This window comes from Rhinoraja longicauda, chromosome 16, assembly GCF_053455715.1.
Source record: "Rhinoraja longicauda isolate Sanriku21f chromosome 16, sRhiLon1.1, whole genome shotgun sequence".
Classification (NCBI taxonomy): Eukaryota; Metazoa; Chordata; class Chondrichthyes; order Rajiformes; family Arhynchobatidae; genus Rhinoraja; species Rhinoraja longicauda.
Genome location: NC_135968.1, coordinates 28,187,788 through 28,209,666, shown reverse-complemented (window position 1 = coordinate 28,209,666; position 21,879 = coordinate 28,187,788). Strand labels below are relative to the sequence as shown.

General features: G+C 39.8%; 1 protein-coding gene across 1 annotated transcript in view; it reads right to left on the bottom strand.

The window, feature by feature from the left end:
- nrap (nebulin-related anchoring protein) overlaps positions 1–21,879 on the bottom strand; it is an 86,747-nt gene that overhangs the window by 41,909 nt on the left and 22,959 nt on the right. Inside the window, exons 12-18 of the mRNA XM_078412840.1 lie at positions 15,773–15,877; positions 13,880–13,978; positions 13,023–13,127; positions 8,751–8,858; positions 6,493–6,600; positions 5,390–5,587; positions 4,172–4,276 (exon numbers count right to left, since the gene is read on the bottom strand). Coding sequence (XP_078268966.1) covers positions 4,172–4,276; positions 5,390–5,587; positions 6,493–6,600; positions 8,751–8,858; positions 13,023–13,127; positions 13,880–13,978; positions 15,773–15,877 — 828 coding nt within the window. The remainder of the gene's footprint in view (positions 1–4,171; positions 4,277–5,389; positions 5,588–6,492; positions 6,601–8,750; positions 8,859–13,022; positions 13,128–13,879; positions 13,979–15,772; positions 15,878–21,879) is intronic.

Genomic DNA, 21,879 nt, shown 5'->3' with positions numbered 1-21,879 from the left:
TGCAGTTGTGGTCTCCCAATTTGAGGAAGGACATCCTTGTAATTGAGGCAGTGCAGCGTAGGTTCACGGGGTTAATCCCTGGGATGGCAGGACTGCCATATGAGGGAAGATTGGAAAGGCTGGGCTTGTATTCACTGGAATTTAGGATGAGAGGGGATCTTATTGAAATTGTAGAAGGACTGGACAAGCTAGATGCAGGAAAAATGTTCCCAATGTTGGGGGAGTCCAGAACCAGGGGCCACAGTCTACGAATAAAGGGGAGGCTATTTAAAACAGAGATGAGAAAAAACTTTTTTACCCAGAGAGTTGTGAATTTGTGGAATTCTCTGCCACAAAAGGCAGTAGAGGCCAATTCACTGGATGAATTTAAAAGAGAGTTAGATAGAGTTCTAGGGGCTAGCTGAATCAAGGGATATGGGGAGAAGGCAGGCACGGGTTACTGATTGTTGATGATCAGCCATGATCACAATGAATGGCGGTGCTGGCTCTAAGGGCCAAATGGCCTCCTCCTGCACCTATTTTCTATGTTTCTATGTTTCTAAATTCTTCAAAACAATAAAAAGAAAAAGACTGCAAATATCAAGACATTAATGCAAAATACAATTAGAAAACAAGTCCAAAATAGTGTTGAAGTCCAAAATTTGGAAGGCCAGAGATATTGGCAATCGTTAATTTTTATCGAGTATCATTGGATTGAAATTAAAGGAATATCCAGTTTGCAAAGAAGGAAATTCCGAGCTCGTCTGGCCATTCTGTAATACACACATATGCATAGAGTGTGGTGCAATTCCTTTACCATCGCCAACAATCCTATGATAACTTGTGTCGTAGAACAGGATATTATAAACCAGTAAAACTGCAATGAAAAGATGCAAGCAGACAAAAAAATCCCAACTGACTTCAGAAGCATGGTTAAAAGATGGAATTCAGAGCAAACAGTAGGGGCAGCGAATTAAAGTAATGGTGGTGAAAGTGAGGGGATTAGGAGGTTAACTCAAGAGTCTGAGGAATTCACAGCTATGTTCTGAACAGCAGGTTAATCTGGCAGCAGATCTGCCACATTCCTTTTCCAGCGTTCTCCTAACGCAAATCTTCTGGCCCACAGTCATAACAAGATTGGTGGATGATTGTTAAAGGACGCAGTCTTGCTGATATTAAACAGAGATGAGAAAATGTTAAATCAAACTATCAGACCAAGTGTCAGGTTAAGGTGCAGCCAACCACAACATAAATCTAGCCACTAACTTCAATATTAATAGCTTCACTGCGGTTATTGTGTAGCTGGAACTACAAATCTCTCAGTTTTCCTTAGAAAGGAAAAGTGTTCATAATTCTCTAAGATAAAAGTGAAATCTTGATCATGAAAATATGTTCTCTCATTCTAGGTAACAGTATTTTTTGTATTTTCAGTCCAAGCCGACAGAATGTAGAATGTTATCTTTCAGAAATAATTCCAATATATTCTTGATAAAACCCATGTTCATGAACTCTTCACAAATAAAACGCCAAATGTAATCAGACCTCTGTTCAAAAACAAGTCTAAACAGGGAATGACTAATGCAAATGGATTAGTCTCGAAAAAATCCAGGCTGGGTATCAGTCCAGATGCTGATATAATTAGGAATCTAGCAACTTATTATGGTTTTAAATACGCTCTTATAAGTAACAATGTAGGTATTCACATGTAGAAATGTTTCAAGAACTCCTGATCTGAGAATATACAGACATCAGCGGCCAAATCTGTGTTTAAAAAAGTGCTTGTGGAATGATTTAATGGGATCATATCTATTCATCTTAATAAAAACTCCTCCTGAAACATACTGCTTCAAAACCTGACAGTGACAGAGTTTCTGGTTATGTTTTGTTACTTTATATGATCACCTTGATTATATTTCCTACAATTTTTGAACGACCTACTAAGCCTGATTTAGAGTCTAGTGGTAAATTAAAATATACTCCTATACTGTATTGCAGTTTCATCCCGTGTAATTTAATTCACATAATATCTTACTCTATTTTAAATTTATTAAGTTCATTAATATCAGCCACAAATATCCCCATACTACACGGGCACTTAACATTAATTCAGACAAACCTTCCTCTATGGGTTCTAAAAGGGACTTATGTCAACTTGCTGGCAATTCAAGTGTTGCCAACAAGTGGCCCCAACTCATGCACGCCCCCAAGGTGACCTTAGGCTGACCAACATATCTGTGTCAGATGTACTTATTGCTCCCAAATTAATATTTTGTGAATATATCATGCCAAGATTATACACTGTATCAGTAGATAATCAATGTAAACTAAGCTTGTTTGCTCTGACACTTTAATGATGTTGTTATCATCTATTTAATAGATTTTATTTTTTCTCTTCTCCACAAAATGAGTAGGAAAGAATGTTAGGACATTTTATGTCAAAATGTTATACATGATTATAAACGGTATTTTCAGATATAGAGTCATGGAGCTGTACAGAATGGAAACAGGCCTTTCGGCTCAACGTATCCATGCCAACCAAGTTGCACAACTCATCTAACCCCACTTGCCTGTGCCTGGCCCATATCCCTCCAAACCTTTCCTATCCATGTAGCTGTCCAAGTCTTTTAAATGTTGTAATTATATCCACTTCTACCACTTCCTCTGGCAGCTCGTTCCATATACATACCACCTTATGCATGAGAAAGTTGCCCTTCCAGTCCCTTTTAGATTTTTCGTCCCTCCCCTTAAACCCACGCCGTCTAGTTCTAGATTCCTTTGTCCTGGAGGGAAAAACTGTAGCTATACACCTTAGCTATGTCCTTCATGATTTTATAAATCTCTTCAAGATCATTCCTCAGTCTTCAACAGTCCATGGACAAAAGGCCCAGCCTATCCATCCTCCCCAATTAAATCAAATCTTCTGGACTCGGCAACTTCCTTGCAAATCTCCTCTGCAACCTATAACAGGAAGACCACAGTTGTACACTGCACTCCAAATAAAGCTTAACCAATGTATTTTACAGGTGACACATGACATTGCAACTACTGGCCGATGAAGGCAAGCCTGCCAAATGCCTTCTTCACCACCCTGTCTATCTGTGGCACTACGTTCATGGACCTATGTACCTGCACCCCTTGGTCTTTCTGTTCGCATCACCACCCAGGGCCCTGCCATTTACTGTGTATGTTCTGCCCTGGTTTGACTGACCAAAGTGTAATGCCTTGCATTTACCTGAATTAAACTCCAATTGCCACCCCTCGACCCATTGGCTCAGTTGATCAAAATTCCATTGTACTCTTGGAAAACATTCAAGTTCACATTTTAATGTTTGAAAGAGTCATGGAGTCATGGATTCATAAAGTACAGAAGCAGGCCCTTCACCCCAACTCATCCATGCCACCAAGATGACCTTAGGCTGACCAATGTAACTGTGTCAGTTGTACTTATTGCTCCCAAATTAATATTTTGTAAATATCTCATGCCAAGATTATCCACTGCATCAACGGTTCCCAACTTTCTGAATGGAAAATCTTGCTTGTTCACACTGGGTAAAATATACACCCCTCACAAATATCTGATGATGTTACGGGCCAGTCAAGAGTTGAGGCAGTCCCAGGATTGCTGGCAGCCCTACAACTGGGACAGTGTCACCCGAGTATCTTTTTTTTTAAATTTACTGACTCTTCTTGTGAACTTTCTGATGAAATTACAACAATGTTATTAAAGTCTCATGGATTTCCCCACCAACTCCCCTTCTCCTCCCATGCCCACTGGTATTTTTTGGAAGTCCTGCTGAAAAGAGTGACCTACCGGGGCTAAGAATCGAGTCACTGCCTAGAATTTACTGGCAATCAGTTGCTCCCACTAATTCGAAGTCACATAAAAACATTCATGCCTTGTGAAGAATGGCCCATCGTTGGCTAACTCAGAAATGGGATGAATTGCGAATTAAATCTTGGCTCGATGCATATTTGTGTTCTCACTAACCATTAGTTTATTAAAGGTTTCAAAACTCCTATGGTATATTAATTAACTATTGGTGAAAATTATTCTGTCCAAACCAGTGCCATACAATGCATTTTATATATAATTAGGAATCTAGAAACTTTTTATTGTCTTACATACGATCTTATAACCAATGATGTCGGTATTCGTGTGACGAAACTCACTCTGGGCAGTGAGTTTGCTCACCTCACTCAGAATATCCCCTGCTCTCCTCGCCTGCTCCATATCCAGGCTTCTATCCGCATCCCATCCCACTCCTTTCATCCAGGTCAGATCAGCTCTGTACTTATTCTGAAGTTAAAAAAAATTAAAAAGCAAATCACCTTCGTTGACAACTGAAATAGTGTTGGTTGAGATAAAGACATGTCATTGCATAAACACACGATCCCATGTTTACCTTCAAACTATTGTGAGGTCTCTCTCTTTCTCACACACGACTGAAAGCTAGTTTCCCAAAACATTTATTCAGGATGCATGCACTCCCTGGTATAGGACTGCCACCTACAGCCCATTATTTGATGTTGTCTGATCGGCACTGAGTTAACTCATCCCGACAACAATAAAGGCAGAGCATGTGCACTCAGCAACCTCACAAATGCATGGTTTCTAATTCTTAATTGCTTTCCTCTGACCCTTGCTGGTAAGCGGACGTGGTGCAGTCTAAAGCCTCCACCGTCAGCATCTTGACAACACTCGCAGTTTTTCATGCATGAAAGTGGCCAGTCAATTGTAGTGACACAACCAATGCTGGAACAATGTCCAGCTTCAGAGAAGGCAGGAAGGGACACTGCAGGAAACTACATTTATTTATCTGGATACTCACAGCAATGTTCTACAAATAGCCTGTCCATCTCAATACAAATAAATATTTTTTTTTAGGTTTTCATGCAGTCTTATAGCAGATGTTAATTAATGCTTTAGTCAAGAGGTACAGAAGTTTGAAAACGCATGCCTCCAGATTCAAGGACAGTGTCTTCAGTTATCGGATAACTGAACTGAAGCTGATATCATCAGCTTGTGTGTGGTCCTGACCCCACCCCCGTCTACCTCATTGGAGACCTTTAAACTATCTTTAATAGTACTTTATCTTGCACTAAATGTTGTACCCTTTATTCTTTTCTGTGCACTCTGGGCTGCTTGATTGTAATCATGTATAGTCTTTTCGCTGACTGGATAGCACACAAACTACAGCTTTTCACTGTACCTCGGTGCAAGTGACAATAATGAACTAAAATAAACTAGATATAAGATAGACACAAAATGCTGGAGTAACTCAGCAGGACAGGCAGCATTTCTGGAGAGAAGGAATGGGTGACATTTCGGGTCGAGACCCTTCTTCAAACTAAATATAATTTTGTCCCTTCTTTCAGAGAAGGCATTATTTTTCTACCATAGTAGTCTCACCTCACTCTGCAGCCCATAGGCTTTCTTTGCCCATTTCAGCTTCATGTCTTCGGGCAGTAGTGTGTAGTCATGGAGCCTCTTCCTATACTCCAAATCACTAGCCAAAGCCTGGGCTTTCTTGGCATGCTTCAGATTCACCATGTCCAGTGGTAGATGGAACTTATCACTTGACTCGACGAAGTTCTTCTTATACTCTACCTATTTTGAGTAAGAAGAATTAGCAGAATGAACTAACGCAAAAAAATCCATTAGCACAAAAAACAACGTGAGTGAAAGCACTGTGTTTAGTTTAATTTAGTTTAGAGATGCAGCATTGGAAACAAGCCGTTTAGCCCACCGAGTCCACCACACTGACCATTGGTCACCTGCACACTAGTTTCATGTTATCCCAATTCCTCATCCTACACTCTAGACGCAATTTACAAAAGCCAATTAACCTGCAAAACTGCACATCTTTGGAGTGTGGGAGGAAACTAGAGCACCCGGAAAAACCCCACGCTGTCACAGGGAGAATGTGCAAACTACGAACAGACAGCACCCATAGTCAAGATCGAACCTGGGTCTCTGGTGCTGTGAGGCAGCAGCTCTACTGCTGTGCCACTGTGTTGTAAAAGGTTTGGCCTGAAATTTGAAAGGTACCAGTTTAGGTGCATCAGTCAACCTGCAGTGGGCCATTGACACTTTTTTACTGGGAATGGTGGGGTGGGGGGGATGGGAATGTGGGGAATAAATTGATAGTCAGCTAAATTGATAGGTAGGTGTTTGCAAAGGTTTATAATGAATACACACAAAGGTGGAATGAATTTCTACACCTTAACAGTTTTGCAGAAATGTATGAAATTTGTAGGTGTATACTTTTCAAGGTTACAAATTAAAAATGCATTACTAACCAATGTAACAAACTATTCATCACAGTGCAAATTTTACTTCAATCTTTTAAATGAAAATCCTGCTTTAACAATCGTAGATCATAAGCATGATGCAATGTCAGTTTGAAGGAAAATTCAGCTCTTCGATAACTGATGTGTTAATCCATTATGATTTTAAATTGCATATTGAACTGAGGTAAATAATGGGATTTTGATTTTTCTTATCTAATGTACCTCACTGCTCATCTTGGAAACCCGCAGAGAATGCAGAGTCTTCAAATCATACACGTTGCTTCTCATTGCTTTGCCCTTGCTTTTCTCATATGCTTCTTTGTATTTTATCTTTCAGACAACAGGGGAAAAAAAAAATTAAATTAAACATGTAGCAGTTGCCTGACGATAAAGAGTTGAAATAAACGAGTTAAACACTTTCTCAATCTAGTGGGGATAGAAATGACCGTTTGCCTTCATGTGGTGTCCAAATAGAAGCCGCACGAGCAAGGCAACAGCCTGTTTATTTAAAGCATGTTAAAGTAGCGGGGAGGGAAATGTCAGGCAGTCATTAAATGTTGAATGTTAATATCAAAGTCACTTCACGGCTACAAATACTTTGCCATCCTGTGGTGTACTATGTGCAAGTTGCTTGGTCCAAAATGCTTGCAAAATTTACCCAAAAAAAGAACAATCCAATTTGTTAAAGTCATGGATAAGGCAAAACATAACGAGTCACTTCACGAGGGGCAAAAGGTGGTGTGAGTGCAGGTATGTGATGTCGGTAAAATGAACAAATAACCAAAGAAAAGGAGCTACCAAAGCCTTGATTAAGAGTGCCATAAAGAAAGGAGGGGAGGGAAGGGGAGGGAAGGGGATGGGAGGGGAGGGGAGGTAAGCTAGGAAGGCATTCATAGACGGACCAAAGATGAGGCAAAGGAAATAGAGAGATGCCCCACATGTGAATCAGGGCATTGCAGTGTTGGATGAAGCCACAGACATAAATCTGAGCCAGCAGAGGACTGAGTTACAGATAGTTGAGTGGACATAGTACAAGTTGCAGATTCTGTAATGATGTGAAGTTTGCGCAGCTTGGAAGGAGAAAGACCAACTAGGACAGCATTGGAATAACTGGATGGGGAGTGCTCCAGTACTTTCAACATGGTTACCGGACTTTGGACTATGGGCTGTTTTTTTTTCTTTATAAAAGGTGGCAAAATATGGCGACTGTACATTTGTGGTTGTGCAAAGGAGATTCACAGTGCTGTGCATACGTGACAATAAAGAACCATTGAACCATTCAACTGTTCCATGATTTACAAAAGGAACAATTTCCTGCCTAAAATTTCTTGAAGTAAGATTTCAGAATTCTGATTCCAATCCAGTGCATTTCTCTGCACTGAGAATGGTGAGCAATTTGTTGTCGTAAAAATAAAGTAAAGTATTCATAAAATTAACTCACACAGCCCCAAAAAAGGTCAATGTTTTTACAGCAAAATGAGGAATCATGGTTGTCAAATTGAGGATCAAATGAGGGTTTCAGCAGCAGATGCACTGAGATTAGGATGAAAATGGTCAGTATTGGAGAGGGGTTGTTGGGCTAACATTGTGAGGAAGATGATATAGGGGTGGCAACACAAGGCCTGAGAGAAACCCTCAGTAATGCATAAACCCCTCGAGCTTGTTCTATGACTCAAGCAAATCTTAGTTGCTTTGTTCCTTGACTCCATTTACTCAACCCTACTTCACATACTTTGATATCCCTGCCTAGCAAAGGAAAAAATTGGCTTTTATAGTCACCATGATCATGATTAAGCCACCATCCACAGCCTTTTGGAAAGTTGATTCCAGATTTCTAACATTTGCATGTAAAAATACTTCTTTAGACGTTTTAAAATTGAACTTCCTTGTAAGATGGCCTATCAGCAAAACAATTTTCTCTGTATCTATCCTGTCATAACTTTTATCATCTTAGATGCTCTGGTTAGATCATGCTTCAACTCTTTGAACTCAGAAAGAAATCACCACCTTTGTATCTATTGAGCAAAATATTCCATTGCGAGTAACTCAGTGGGCCAGGCAGCATCTCTGGAGAGAAGAATGGGTGGCGTTTTGGGTCGAGACCCTTCTTCAGACTGAAGGGTCTCCCATTCCTTCTCTCCAGAGATGTTGCCTGACCCGCTGAGTTACTCCAGCATTTTGTGTCTACCTTCGATTTACACCAGCATCTGCAGTTCTTTCCTATATGAAATAAGTCTTTGTCTAAGGATCTTTGACAATTTTTTTCACAAGACCATAAATGTGTTTTGCTCTAACAATTCTTTCCCAAAACACGTTCCCACGTTCTGTGAGCAAGATCACGAGATCTTTTTGCCGATCAGTAAATAATTTTCAACATTCAATATCAGTTCACCCTACCATACAGGGAATAAATAATCACCATTATCCGTGAAAATGGCTTTATTAAGGGAAAACTGTAAAGAAAGATTGCATCAACTTACATCACTTGCCAAATTCCCAGAGGTTTTAGCAGCTAAGAGAGCTATCGAATCCAGGTTCACTTGAAAACCTTTACCTTTATTCTTTTCCCAGAGCTCCCTGTATTTGACCTGAGAACAGAGAGGGGTTTTTTTCAAATTATATACGAGGTATGTTTACGCATTTGAAAATACCTAAATGATATATGCCAAAAATAGTCAAAGATATCACGGGCATCTCTCACAGATGGAAGGATGCCAAACACCATTCAAAGATTTGGGGCAATGATGGGCAAACTGCAGAACAATGGTGCAAGAACAGTGAGCTTGTTTGACTAATGCAGCTCTTTCAAATGGTCAGCAGGGCCATGAGAGGCCGAATGGCTTCCTGTGCTATACGAGCCCATAGATTAAAATGTGGTTTCCTCTAGCTGGAGAGCCTAGAGTTGAGAATAGACACAAAGTGCTGGAGTAACTCAGCGGGACAGGCAGCTTCTCTGGAGAAAAAGGATGGGTGGCATTTCGGGTCGGAACCCTTTTTGAGGACAGAGAGATGAGTTGATATGAGTTACACATTGAGCGAACATTTGGAATTTTTAGCAAAGGACGCAATGTAACTCGGCAGGTTTGGCAGCATCTTTGGAGAACATGAATAGGACATTTGGGTTGGGTCCTTTCTACAGAATGATTGTGGGGGAGCGGGAGGGGGGGGTTGTATGTGGAAAGAAAGCTGGAAGGGAGAAGCAGGAGAACGTTTGGCAGATAAAAGCTGGTTTACAAGCCCCTCTTTGTATAGAAACTGATTGTACGTTCTATAAATAAACTGAGTGCACGTCTGATAGTAAAAAATACTTAATATAGTGCCTCAAACTCAGAATGTTTCAAATAGTTTACAACACATGAAATACAGGTGCACCACTGATTTTCTGGCACCCTTGGTTCCTGGGCCTTGCTAGATGGTCTGTTTTGCTGGACAACAGATGTCACGGCCTCCGAGAGGAGTCGAACGGTACTGGGGTGGTCCACCCTGGCCATCAGCGGGCCATTATACCAGCCCGCAATGTTGGCCTTGGAAGTCGACTCCGGTCGGGCCGGAGTTCCAGAGCCCCGTCTGCAGGGGGCAACTTCGACCCGCCAATCGGCCATGAAATCGGCCATGAGGTCGATAACAGATGCCTCACCCGGTCTAGGTGCTACATTTTCAGGGAAACTTCCAGGGGGGGATTTCAAGTGCACTCTCATAATTTTATCCAGATTAAAGGAGGTGCTGGACCACTAGTTGCCTGAAAATTAGTGGTGGACCTGTACCTCTGAAGTGTCAGTGCTGTAACTTAGGCTATATAGGAACAACTTGGAGCAAAACAAGCTTCCGCAAACAGCAAAGTGAGTATAGTGAAATATCCTAATTTAATGTCTTTGGTTGAGGGATAAATATGGTCTGTAATACAGGAGAGAATTCCGTTAATATTCTTCAAGAACTGTCATGAGATTTTTTTTAAATCTGCCATCTGAAAGAATGTACGAGTTTAACATCACATGGAAAAGAATGCTGATGGGGATCTGAATATCAGCCCACCCAATACTGGGGTTTAGTTGAAGTGTTAATGCTGACCCACAATTGGTACTGAATTGTCAGTTTGGTGCATTTTGAAACTATACAGGTGTTAGAGGTTATGGGGAGAAGGCAGGAGAATGGGGTTAGGAGGGAGAGATAGATCAGCCATGATTAAATGGTGGAGTAGACCTGCTGGGCCGAATGGCCTAATTCTACTCCTATTCCATATGACCTTCTATAAATTCACAACCATCATCACTTGAGTCAATATATTGTTCTTGCACTCCATCCTATCTTTCTACTTTCCTTTTGGTCCCTCCGCAACTCCTCCCTTATTCAGCAACCCAAAATTTGGTCCATTTCAAACTATCGGCAGCTCTTTGCTGCGGAGACTGCAATTGCTGCGAATTCCAGCTTTGCCTGTTTTTAACCACAGAAGGAGTCGGCCAGAGCACTGACTGAGTGACTCCTCTGATACAAACATAAATAGAATCAAGGAATTATTAAATAACAAAAGGAGATTATTTAGCCAATTTGTTCTAAGCTAGTTTTTTCACAAGGGAAAAACAGTTAACCCTATTCCCCGCAGTTCGACAAGTTTTTCCCTTTCATGTAGTTTTCTATTTTATTTTGAAAGCTGTTAATTCAACCTGCTTCCACCATGCTTTCATATACGTTTGTGAAAAAGATGTTCCTTATGTCACATTCATTTCTTTAGCTATTCACAGTAAGTCCATGCCCTCTGGTTTTCAAGATTTCCAGCACAAGAAATAGTCTCCCTTTGTTCATTTTTTCACTTCACATTGTATCCGAATATAACATTTCCACTCTTCGTGCTTTTTAACCAAAATGTTTCACTTTCCCGATGTCTATAATCTCACAGCAAGACTACTTAAATCTTTTTGCAATTAAAACAGACATACGAGTAAAAGAAATGAATTATTAAGTCCAATAAGTCCAAAAAGATTCATCCAAGTGTGTACCAACAAGCGTCAACACATGGACTGGTGCGAAAGTAACTTTAATAAATTAATCTGTAAACTCTCTTTGACTGAAGTAAACTTAGGAAACGAGTGATTAAGTGAGTTGTGTTAATACTGCAGATCAGTCAAGGATCAGTAAATGTCAAATTGCTATTTATATGGGATAATACTGCCATCTTCTGGCTTCCATTTAGTAGTACAGTGTGAAAAATCAAATTCGAGTAACAGTGATTCAAAAGCAAAAAAACTGAACCCGCTGGAAATCTGAAATAAAAATAACAGACCCTGGAATTACTCAATGGGTCAGGCAGCATCTGTGGAGACAGCATTAAAATTACCCCAGGACGTTATTTTCCCTCCACTGAAGCCGTTTGACCTCTTAAGAATTTCTTGCAATCTTTCTGCAAACATTTCTAGACCTATTAAGATTTCCAGTCAAATGTTATTTTAGAGAATAACATCAGTTTACCGTGACACTGGATTTCCTCTTTATGCATGCAGATTTGGCTCCAAATCTTTTCATTCATCCCAGGGTAGACACAAAAAGTAACTCAGCGGGACAGGCAGCATTTCAGGAGAGAAGGGATGGGTGACGTTTCGGCTCAAGACCCTTTTTCAGACCAGTCTGAAGAAGGGTCTCGACCCAAAACATCACCCATTCCTTCTCTCCAGAGATACTGCCTGTCCCGCTGAGTTACTCCAGCTTTTTGTGTCTATCTTCAGTTTTAAACAGCATCTGCAGTTCCTTCCTACACATTCATCCCAGGGGCTAGAGTCCAACATTAATGAGATCAGAATGGGAAGGGTGATGATGTACAGTATACACCTTATCCCAGCAATACCATGGGAAATGAATAACGTGGGGCCCAAGGAAGACTGGGAATTCTGGTTATCCCCCCCAATCTCTGTCACAGGCCCAAGCTGCTGCACTTGCTACTGGACACTGCTCCCTTCATTACCTCCCTCCACTGTGTTGCAGATGGACTGTTGCCACCTCATTCTTTCAGAATGTTCAGGGCCAATGCATGCTAAAGGTAGTCCAGCCACATTGAAGTCACTTGCTGCTCCTGGATGGTTCAATCAGTAACTGGTCATATGTGCAAGATTGCAAGCTGACCCCTCTAGTGATCTTACTTCAACTAAACCCCACTCTGTTCCTACTATCCATACAGATGTTAATCAGAATTTTGAATTTGTATTTTGTAAATAGTCGAACGTTATAAAATCATATTTGTTCATTTTAAGATTTTAAGATTTTAAGATTAACACATCTGTTACACATGTTACACACCACAAATACAGATCTCATTCAAATCCAATCGATGTATAAATGTTTATACAGATATATAATATACAAATGTATGTACTTCTTCAGTCTGAAGAAGGGTCTCGACCCGAAACGTCACCCATTCCTTCTCTCCCGAGATGCTGCCCGACCTGCTGAGTTACTCCAGTATTTTGTGAATAATATAATATACAAATGTATGTACATCCTTATAAGATGTGCACATACATCAATATATTATACATCTATATATTAGATAGATTATATAGATGTATAAATGTTAAAGGCACTTCGAAATTAACAAATCTAATTTTACATCTTTTGCCTGTAGTTATAAAACACAACTTCAACAGTTAATCAAAGCTTATCAATCAGATTTATGATTACATTAATAAATCCATTTTGTAAAATGAGGTACTAAGTTGCAATGTAGAATAAGAAGTGTGGAATAATAAGCAAGCATTGGTACTCACATCACTATAGAGATCAGCATTAGCCTTGGCCTTAACTAATTGCGGCACTTCAAGAGGCAATGTGTACTGGGATTTGGTTTTTTCATACTGCGCTCGATAATTCAACTGTAAAGAACAGAAACCGAGGCTCAATTGTGTTAACTAAGACTCATGGGGAACAAAGCAAGTTAAACATATCTGCAGTCCCTAACTGACAATGATAGCAGTAAATTGTCTCTTTATGGATTTTTCCTGCTGAGAAGAGATGGAACGAAAAAATGTAATCTGCATTTACCATTAATTCCCCAATGTCTAAAAATATTCCATTAAAATGAATATTTTCAAAACACTTGTTTTCATTTTTTTTAAACAATTGCTTTAAAAATATGTCTGCAGAATGGTCCCAACACAAAATGTCCCCTCTCTATGTTCTCCAGAAATACTGCCTGACCCATAGAAACATAGAAAATAGTTGCAGGAGGCCATTTGACCCTTTGAGCCAGCACCGCCATTCAATGTGATCATGGATGATCATCTACAATCAGTAACCAGTGCCTGCCTTCTCCCCATATCCCTTGATTCCACTAGCCCCTAGAGCTCTATCTAACTCTTTTAAATTCATCCAGTGAATTGGTCTCCACTGCCTTCTGTGGCAGAGAATTGCACAAATTCATAACTCTCTGGGTGAAAAAGTTTCTTCTCACCTCTGTTTTAAATGGCCTCCCCTTTATTCTTAGACTGTGTCCCCTGGTTCTGGAATCCAATGAATTACTCCAGCACTTTGTGTCCTTTAATGGTTATTTTCACCATTGCTAACATTTCACCAAGTAATTCATCCCTTATTCAAGTATTAATTTGGGAAATTTTCATTAGCTTACATTACTTATCTGCTGTGCATTAGTCTTTGCTCGAACTAACTCAGGAGTGTCCGTTACTGATGTATATTTTAGTTTATCCACGTGTTGCCTGTAGTACATCTGGAACCACACAGAACAGTACAAAGATATAGAAAGACGAGTAAAAAAATCCCATGTACTATACAGGTTATATATTTTTTTTTAATTTACGAGCATTTAGAATTTATAAACACACTCCATAACCAGAACATTTGTCTTGAAACTTCAAACACTTGGATCATAGAAGTTTATGATATAGAATAAGTAATTTGTTCCATTGGCCAGAGGAAATGGTATTCACTTATTCTTTGTCTCTTCATCTAGTGTCTGTACATTTATCAGTTTCAAACACTAGTCCATTTCTTTAAACTCCAATTGGTAAATTTGCTTCCCCTGTTGTTCTGGTTCCTTAATTTGCATCCTAAAAATCCTCTAGATATAAATATCATTCAATCTCTTCATTCTCTTGATATTAATCTTAAATTTTGCTGTAATTATTGACTCGCCGATCTGTGGGAAAGATATAAATTAATTTGTTCAGAGAATCCTCTATGATTCCTCTTAACCTTCCTCATAAAAATAAAAAAAGGTTGTTCCTCTGTTCTCTGCTTAACAAAGGTCTCTCATGCCTGTTTTCATATTAGTGTCTACTCACTACCTATTCCATGACGTTAACATCCTTCCTAGCCTTGAATAGATATTCTTTGACGCTGATAGTAATTTAACAAAATATATATATAAATTTAACATTGCCTCTTTGCTTCAATGCTGTGACATTTTGATTTACTATTTCAATATATTATGTCCATACAGCTTTATCAACATCCTGCCATTTGCAATACATCCTTATCAGTATTCTGATAAAAGGTTTACAAAAACATTTTTTTTTTTTACCTCCCTGTTATTTTGAACCAGTGATGACAAATAATTTGACAAGGAATCTGGATGGGCTGCAGCCCATTATGACGTCAAATTAACAAGGTGACCCTGCAATCGTCAGCCTCGTCTGTTTAAAAGTTAAGAGCCTTCCAGGCAATGAAATATACTTTCTATTGCAACATCACCCCACTCACTGAATTAATCCCATACAGGTTAATCCATTCCTGTAGTTTAGTATTGATTACTAAACAGGTAGCATCCTGATACAAAATATTTCAGAAAACGTTCTCTAATATAAGCATATTGGTACCACTGGCAATAAAAAAATCAAACCATTCTATAAGTTTATTTCTTTACAATAAAAGTGCAATTTCTTGCCTCAAATTATATTAAAAGAAAGAATGAGCATTTATATAGCATGATTTACATCCTCTGAATACCCAGTGTATCTGTACACTATGGACGGCTTGATTGCAATCATGTATAGTCTTTTCACTGACTGGCAGCACAGTGGCAGCCTATTTCGACAAGTGTCTTTAGCACAGTTAAATGTCTAAAGCCTCATTTTGGGACCATTACTGATCAAAATTTGACACAGAACCACATAAGGAAACATTTGACAAGAGATCAAAAGTGAAGAGGCATAGAGCCAAAAAGATTTAATTAGGGAATTCTAGACTTAGCAGTTGAATTCATGACTGTCAGAGATGTACAATTTGGGAATGCTATAAAAAATCAAAAGTCAAAATGTCTGGGGACAATTGTAGTAGGACTGGAGGAGATTATGGAGGGAGAGAGAGATGGGATCACCAAAAGATTTATTAACATTTGATTCCCATTATGATTAAAATACTCATAAAAATAATTGTCTGAGCTTACTCCTGAAGATCAGCCATGTGGAAGAGACAGAAAAGTGCAATTGGAATGTAGCTGTAAATTTGGAAAAGTCATTCAGAGTGGTGAAAACTGGAATTACTGAAGCATCTGTAGTCTTACATCTTTTAATGGGACCAATTTCATCAGTGTTTCATAGGAGGGTGTGACGTCAGCTGGATAAAAGCAAAGCATTTTGTCCCCTTCCAAGTCACGTTTGTACTTCCTCTGTAAAAAAAATCCAAAGTCATTATTTTGCATTAAACATTACATTTCAAATATTCTGCATTTACTGATATGACAACGTTTTCAAAACTAGATATAAATTTATGTTCTGAGTTTGTCAATGACAATGGCTGAATATTAATATCTATCAATATATAACTGTGAAATATTGGTTTGTATTAAGAATACTCAGCTTAGTCAAGAAAGCAAATATTTATTCTTATGTTGAAGCGAGAAAAGACCTGATGTTCCTGGACTGTCGCCAATTTTACAGAAGCCAATTCACCTATAAACCTGCATGTCTTTGGAGTGTGGGAAGAAGCCAGAACACCTAGAGAAAACCTATGAGGTCACAAGGAGAACATGCAAACTCCATATAGACAACACCCATAGTCAGAATTAAACCAAATCTCCGGCCCTCTAAGATAGCCACGTTACCGCTGCACCACGTAGCATGCCACAAGGCAACTGACAAGATTGTGGGAAACTGCCCAGAAATGGCTCTCCCTCTATATTCTTTCTCGACCCAAATGACACTGGCTCACAGCTGGGGTCAAACCTAAGACAGAATTGCACAATTGACTGCCCAGACCGCTCTGGTACCAAATCCTAAGGAAATTTGTTTCTAACCAGCCCACATTCCAGTCCAATGGAAGGTCTGTGAATGAGTACAAATGTGATGAACATTTGTATATTCATAGACACACAGGCCAACAATGGTCTCACTGGCACATCAGTGGGGCTCATCATGGTGATCATTTTTACATTGTTTGAGTATAATTAAAGAGAAAATTGAAGTAGGGAAAAGGAATTATGTGAATGACAAGCAGATATTAACAAAAGTGAAAAACTGTTTAAATAGCAAAGAGCTTGAAACTTGAAATACAATGAGAACAGTTTCATACATTGCCAACTGATGATATAGTAGATTTGACATTTATGAAAGGCTTGAGAAATATTATTGTACAGCTATATACACTTCAGCTTCATGTGCTGACAGGGTAAACTAACTTGGAGAAATTAGTCAACTAAATGACTGACGGAGTTGAATTAATATCAGCAGAGAAGGCAATTAATTGCAAATGCTGCCATGGCCTTTCCTCAAAAGTATGTGTTGATATATCTCTTACATAACTTTCACTATGGTGAAATCAATGTTGCCAATAATACCATCACTGCTCACTCTTTAAACTTTCATCTAATGTCATGGAAGTGGACCAGAACCAAAGAAATCTAATATTTAAGTTCATCAAAAGTCCGTTATATTGGTTTGGCTTAGAAAATGAATAAATATTGACACTGAAACATTTCCACTAAATAAATTCCTTGAGGCCACATTTCTTGCTTTAAACATATTTCCCAGGAACCATCCAGTCACCCCACTCAGAGTAATTTGGAGAGCTGGCTATTTGACATGAACACAGGCAATATTCCGTATGATAGCCCAGAATTTGGACAGTGGTTGCAACTGGAGTTAAAGTATTGTTTTGGAGACATCAGGAACTGCAGATACTGGCATCTTGAGCAAACTGGAGGAACTCAGTGGGTCAGGCAACATCGTTAGTTTAGAGATACAGCATGGAAATAGACCCTTTGACCTAACGAATCCATGCCAACCATCAATCACCCATTCACACCAGAGTACTACAGACTCCCTACACACCAGGGGAAATTTATAGAGACCAATTACCCTACAGGCACATCCTTGGGATGTGGTAGGAAACTGGAGGACCTGGTGGAAACCCACGTGGTCACAATGTGCAAACACCACACAGACAGCACCTGAGGGCGGCACAGTGGCGCTGCGGTAGGGTTGCTGCCTTACAGTTCCAGAGGCCCGGGTTCGATCCTGACTACAGGTGCTACCTGTATGGAGTTTGTACATTCTCCCTGTGACTGCATGGGTTTTCCCTGAGTGCTGCGGTTTCCTCCCACGTTCCAAAGGCGTACAGGTTTGTAAGTTAATTGGCTTCAGTAAGTTGTAAAACATTGTCCCTAATATGTAGGATAGTGTTAGTGTACAAGGTGATCGCTGGTCAGCACGGACTAGGTGGTGCTGAAGGGCCCATTTCCCGTTGTACCTCTGAAGTCTAAAAATCTAAAGTCTAAAGTCAGGATCGAACACAGTTCTTTGGTGCTGTGAGGCAGCAGCTCTACCAGCTGCCACACAGTGCCACCCACCAACAAGATGGGATCAGTGGAGGGAATGGACAGGCAATATTTTGGGTTGGGACCCTCGTTGCTTTGTTTATTGGAAAATTTGTCAGGGCTCTAGCACACAGAATCAACCTCACAAAAGGCAAGGATCCCTTCACATGGTCCACCATTGAGGGAAATCTGGGTAGTGTGGTGCTGGTGAAATATTAGTACGCAGGTGTGGAGGGGAGACAGTTAAAGAAACATAGAAACATAGAAAAATAGGTGCGGGAGTAGGCCATTCGGCCCTTTGAGCCAGCACCCCCATTAAATATGATCACAGCTGATCATCTAAAATCAGTACCCTGTTCCTGCTTTTTCCCCATATCCCTTGATTCCTTTAGCCCTAAGAGCTAAATCTAACTCTCTCTTGAAAACATCCAGCGAATTGGCCTCCACTGCCTTCTGTGGCAGAGAATTCCGCAGATTCACAACTCTCTGGGTGAAAAAAAAATTCCTCATCTCGGTCCTAAATGGCCTACCCCTTATTCTTAAACTATGACCCACTGGTTCTGGACACCCCCAACATCAGAAACATTTTTCCTGCATCTAGCCTGTCCAATCCCTTAAGAATTTTATAAGTTTCTATAAGATTCCCTCACATCCTTCTAAATTCCAGTGAATAAAAGCCCAGTCAATCCATTCTTTCATCATATGTCAGTCCCACCATCGTGGGAATTAACCTGGTGAACCTACGCTGCACACCCTCAATAGCAATAATGTCATTTCTCAAGTTAGGAGACCAAAATTGCACACAATATTCCAGGTGCGGTCTCACCAGGGCCCTGTACAACTGCAGTAGGACCTCCTTGCTTCTAAACTCAAATCCTCTCGCAATGAAGGCCAACATGCCATTAGCTTTCTTCACTGCCTGCTGTACCTGCATACTTACTTTCAGTGACAGATGTACAAGCACATCCAGGTCTCGTTGCACCTCCCCTTTTCCTAATGTGACACCATTCAGATAATAATCTACCTTCCTGTTCTTTCCACCAAAGTGGATGACCTCACATTTATCCACATTATACTGCATCTGCCATGCATCTGCCCACTCTCCCAACCTATCCAAGTCACCCAGCAGCCTCATAGCATCCTCATCGCAGCCCACACTGCCACCCAGTTTTGTGTCATCTGCAAACTTGGAGATGTCACATTTAATGCCCTCGTCTAATTTGTTAATATATATTGTAAATAACTGGGGTCCCAGCACCGAGCCTTGCGCCACCCCACTAGTCACTGGCAGCCATTCTGGAAAGGACCCGTTAATTCCTACTCTTTGCTTCCTGTCTGCCAACCAGTTCTCAGCGGCTCGGCTGCGGGACTTAACATCGCCCGGTGCGGCTCGGCTGCGGGACTTAACATCGCCCGGTGCGGCTCGACCACGGGACTTAGCTGCGCAAGGCTTGGTCGCGGGGCCTTCCATCGCCCGGCTCGGCCGCGAGACGTTTCTGCGCCCGGTGCGATTCGGCCGGGGGGACTTCCATCCCCTTGCGGGGACTGTGCGGGTCGGTCGGGGACGAGCTGTCTGTCCGTGGGCGTGGGGAAGAGAGTGGAAGTTTTGTTGCCTCCATCACAGTGAGGGGGTGTTTGGAGTCACTGTGATGGACGTTTGTGTTGGGGCTATGTGTCTTGTGTTCTTTTTTTCTATGACTGCTATGTAGTTTCGTTCGGTACTTCGGTACCGAACGACAAATAAAGTTCTGTTATACTGTTATACTATCCCCAATACCATGTGCTCTAATTTTGCACACTAATCTCTTGTGTGGGACCTTATCAAAGGCTTTTAGAAAGTCCAGATACACCACATCCACTGGCTCTCCGTTATCCATTCTACTTGTTACATCCTCAAAAAATTCCAGATTAGTCAAGCATTATTTCCCCTTCATAAATCAGTGGTTGAGTCAGTGGTTGAGTCAGTGGTTGTTGTTGGAATTTCAGAAGGACTTCGATAAGATGCCACATGTGAAAATACTAAACAAGACCAGGACTTGTTTGGAATGTGCAGATTGGGAAATTGTAGATGAGGAATTCAAGCTTACAATGAGTTCATTAGGACTAAGTGAGCATTGCAGGAAGCAGCCACTCTAAACCCAAAGAACCTCTAAGCCAAACACACGCCCCAGCAGCTTAGTTGGGATCAGGCCTCAGGGAAACAGACGTACTGGGAGGATTAGCCTAAAAGTACTATTAATAATTGATTGAAATATTTAATGGAAACTATGATATGACAATTTTTGCTTTCGTCTTATATGCAATAGGCAAACTACAGAAACAAAGCAATGTTGAATAAATCAAAAGGAAATAGTTTGAGGTACTTCAGAGTTGAACTTTCTGATTTGTAAGTTTTTCTTGATGGTCAATGAGGGCTTCATATTTTTAATATTAAACCTGCAATGTTGCCTCTTTGGGTAATTGAACATCTACCTTTTTGCACCTTTAGTTACATATTTGGTTTGCCTCTCTTCTATTATATGAACTTTGAGCTTTTCAAGCACGTAAAATGCCCCTTGTACCAGAAACCTGGCACTTAACAGTGTCTGTGTGTTAAGTAAACGCTAACTTGGGTAAACTGGATTTGATCTGTTGCTTGATCAAGTAACTGGGCAGTTTCAAATTAAGAGTATAGGTCTGGAATTTCAAGATATGGTATCGTTATCAAATTATTGTTTCTGGAATATGATTTCCGTGCACATTTAGTGCCTTTCTTTAAAATATAAACAAATAAAAACCAGGATAGATATATTTGCAATCTATTCTGAATCAAATACATATTTACTGCACCCAAGCAAATAGCAATAATATAACATTTGAGATTACATTCAACTCTGTAAACTGATTTGGATTGCATTTCAAACAAATCAAATCATTCCTTCTCTCCAGACAGGCTGCCTGACCCACTGAGTTACTCCAGCATTTTGTGTCTAAATCAAATCAAATGCTATCTTGTCATGAAAGCTTGTCATGTCACTTCTAGTTTTTTGCATTGTACAATAGATTGCACATGTACACCGAGAAAATTATATAAAGTGTTCCTTTGTATGTAAATGACTTACTATAAAATACTTTACAGCTTTTGAAAAGGTATCCAGCACAGGCGAGCATTCGATCTCACATAATATGAATATTTGTAATCAGTCCAATTTATTACCATCGCTGTTATTTATAAAGAGTGGGGCTATAATTATTATGAATTAGTTACTGGAAATAAGTTACACTGTAACAGATGAGGAATTCCTGAGAAATGCCACAACAACTGCTTGTTACTGCTGACATTTCCCCATTTAAATATCAAGAAGTTCAGGACTCTCAAGTTAGTGTATAGGATTGTAAATGTCTCAAACTTCCTAAAGTGCCTCCCTGCTGTAATTCCAATAGTGTTCTGGCATTGTGGAATGCCAGCTTCCTGCAGTTTGCCAGCAGTTGTGCTGCATCAGGTTAAACGTAATGCAGATTTAGTGAGTTCATTGATTTCAATAGAGAAAAGCATCTGTGTAGGACCAAGTTAGGATGTAGATAGTTAGTATTTTTGTATCATTGAGTGTAAAGGTAATTAATCACTTCTTAACTTTTCCAAATTTCTTTATTTTCTTTAAATTATTAACAAGTTGTAGATAGTATTTTTATATCGAATAATGAAAAACTTTTTAAAGTTCCCAAATTTCATTATTTTCTTTAAATTAATTATAGATTGTAGATAGTTAGTATTTTTGTATCGATTAATGTAAAGGTAACTAATAGCACTTTAAAGTTCCATATTCTTTTATTTTCTTTAAATTAAGTATACTTTTAAAATATAACAGTTTTTGCAT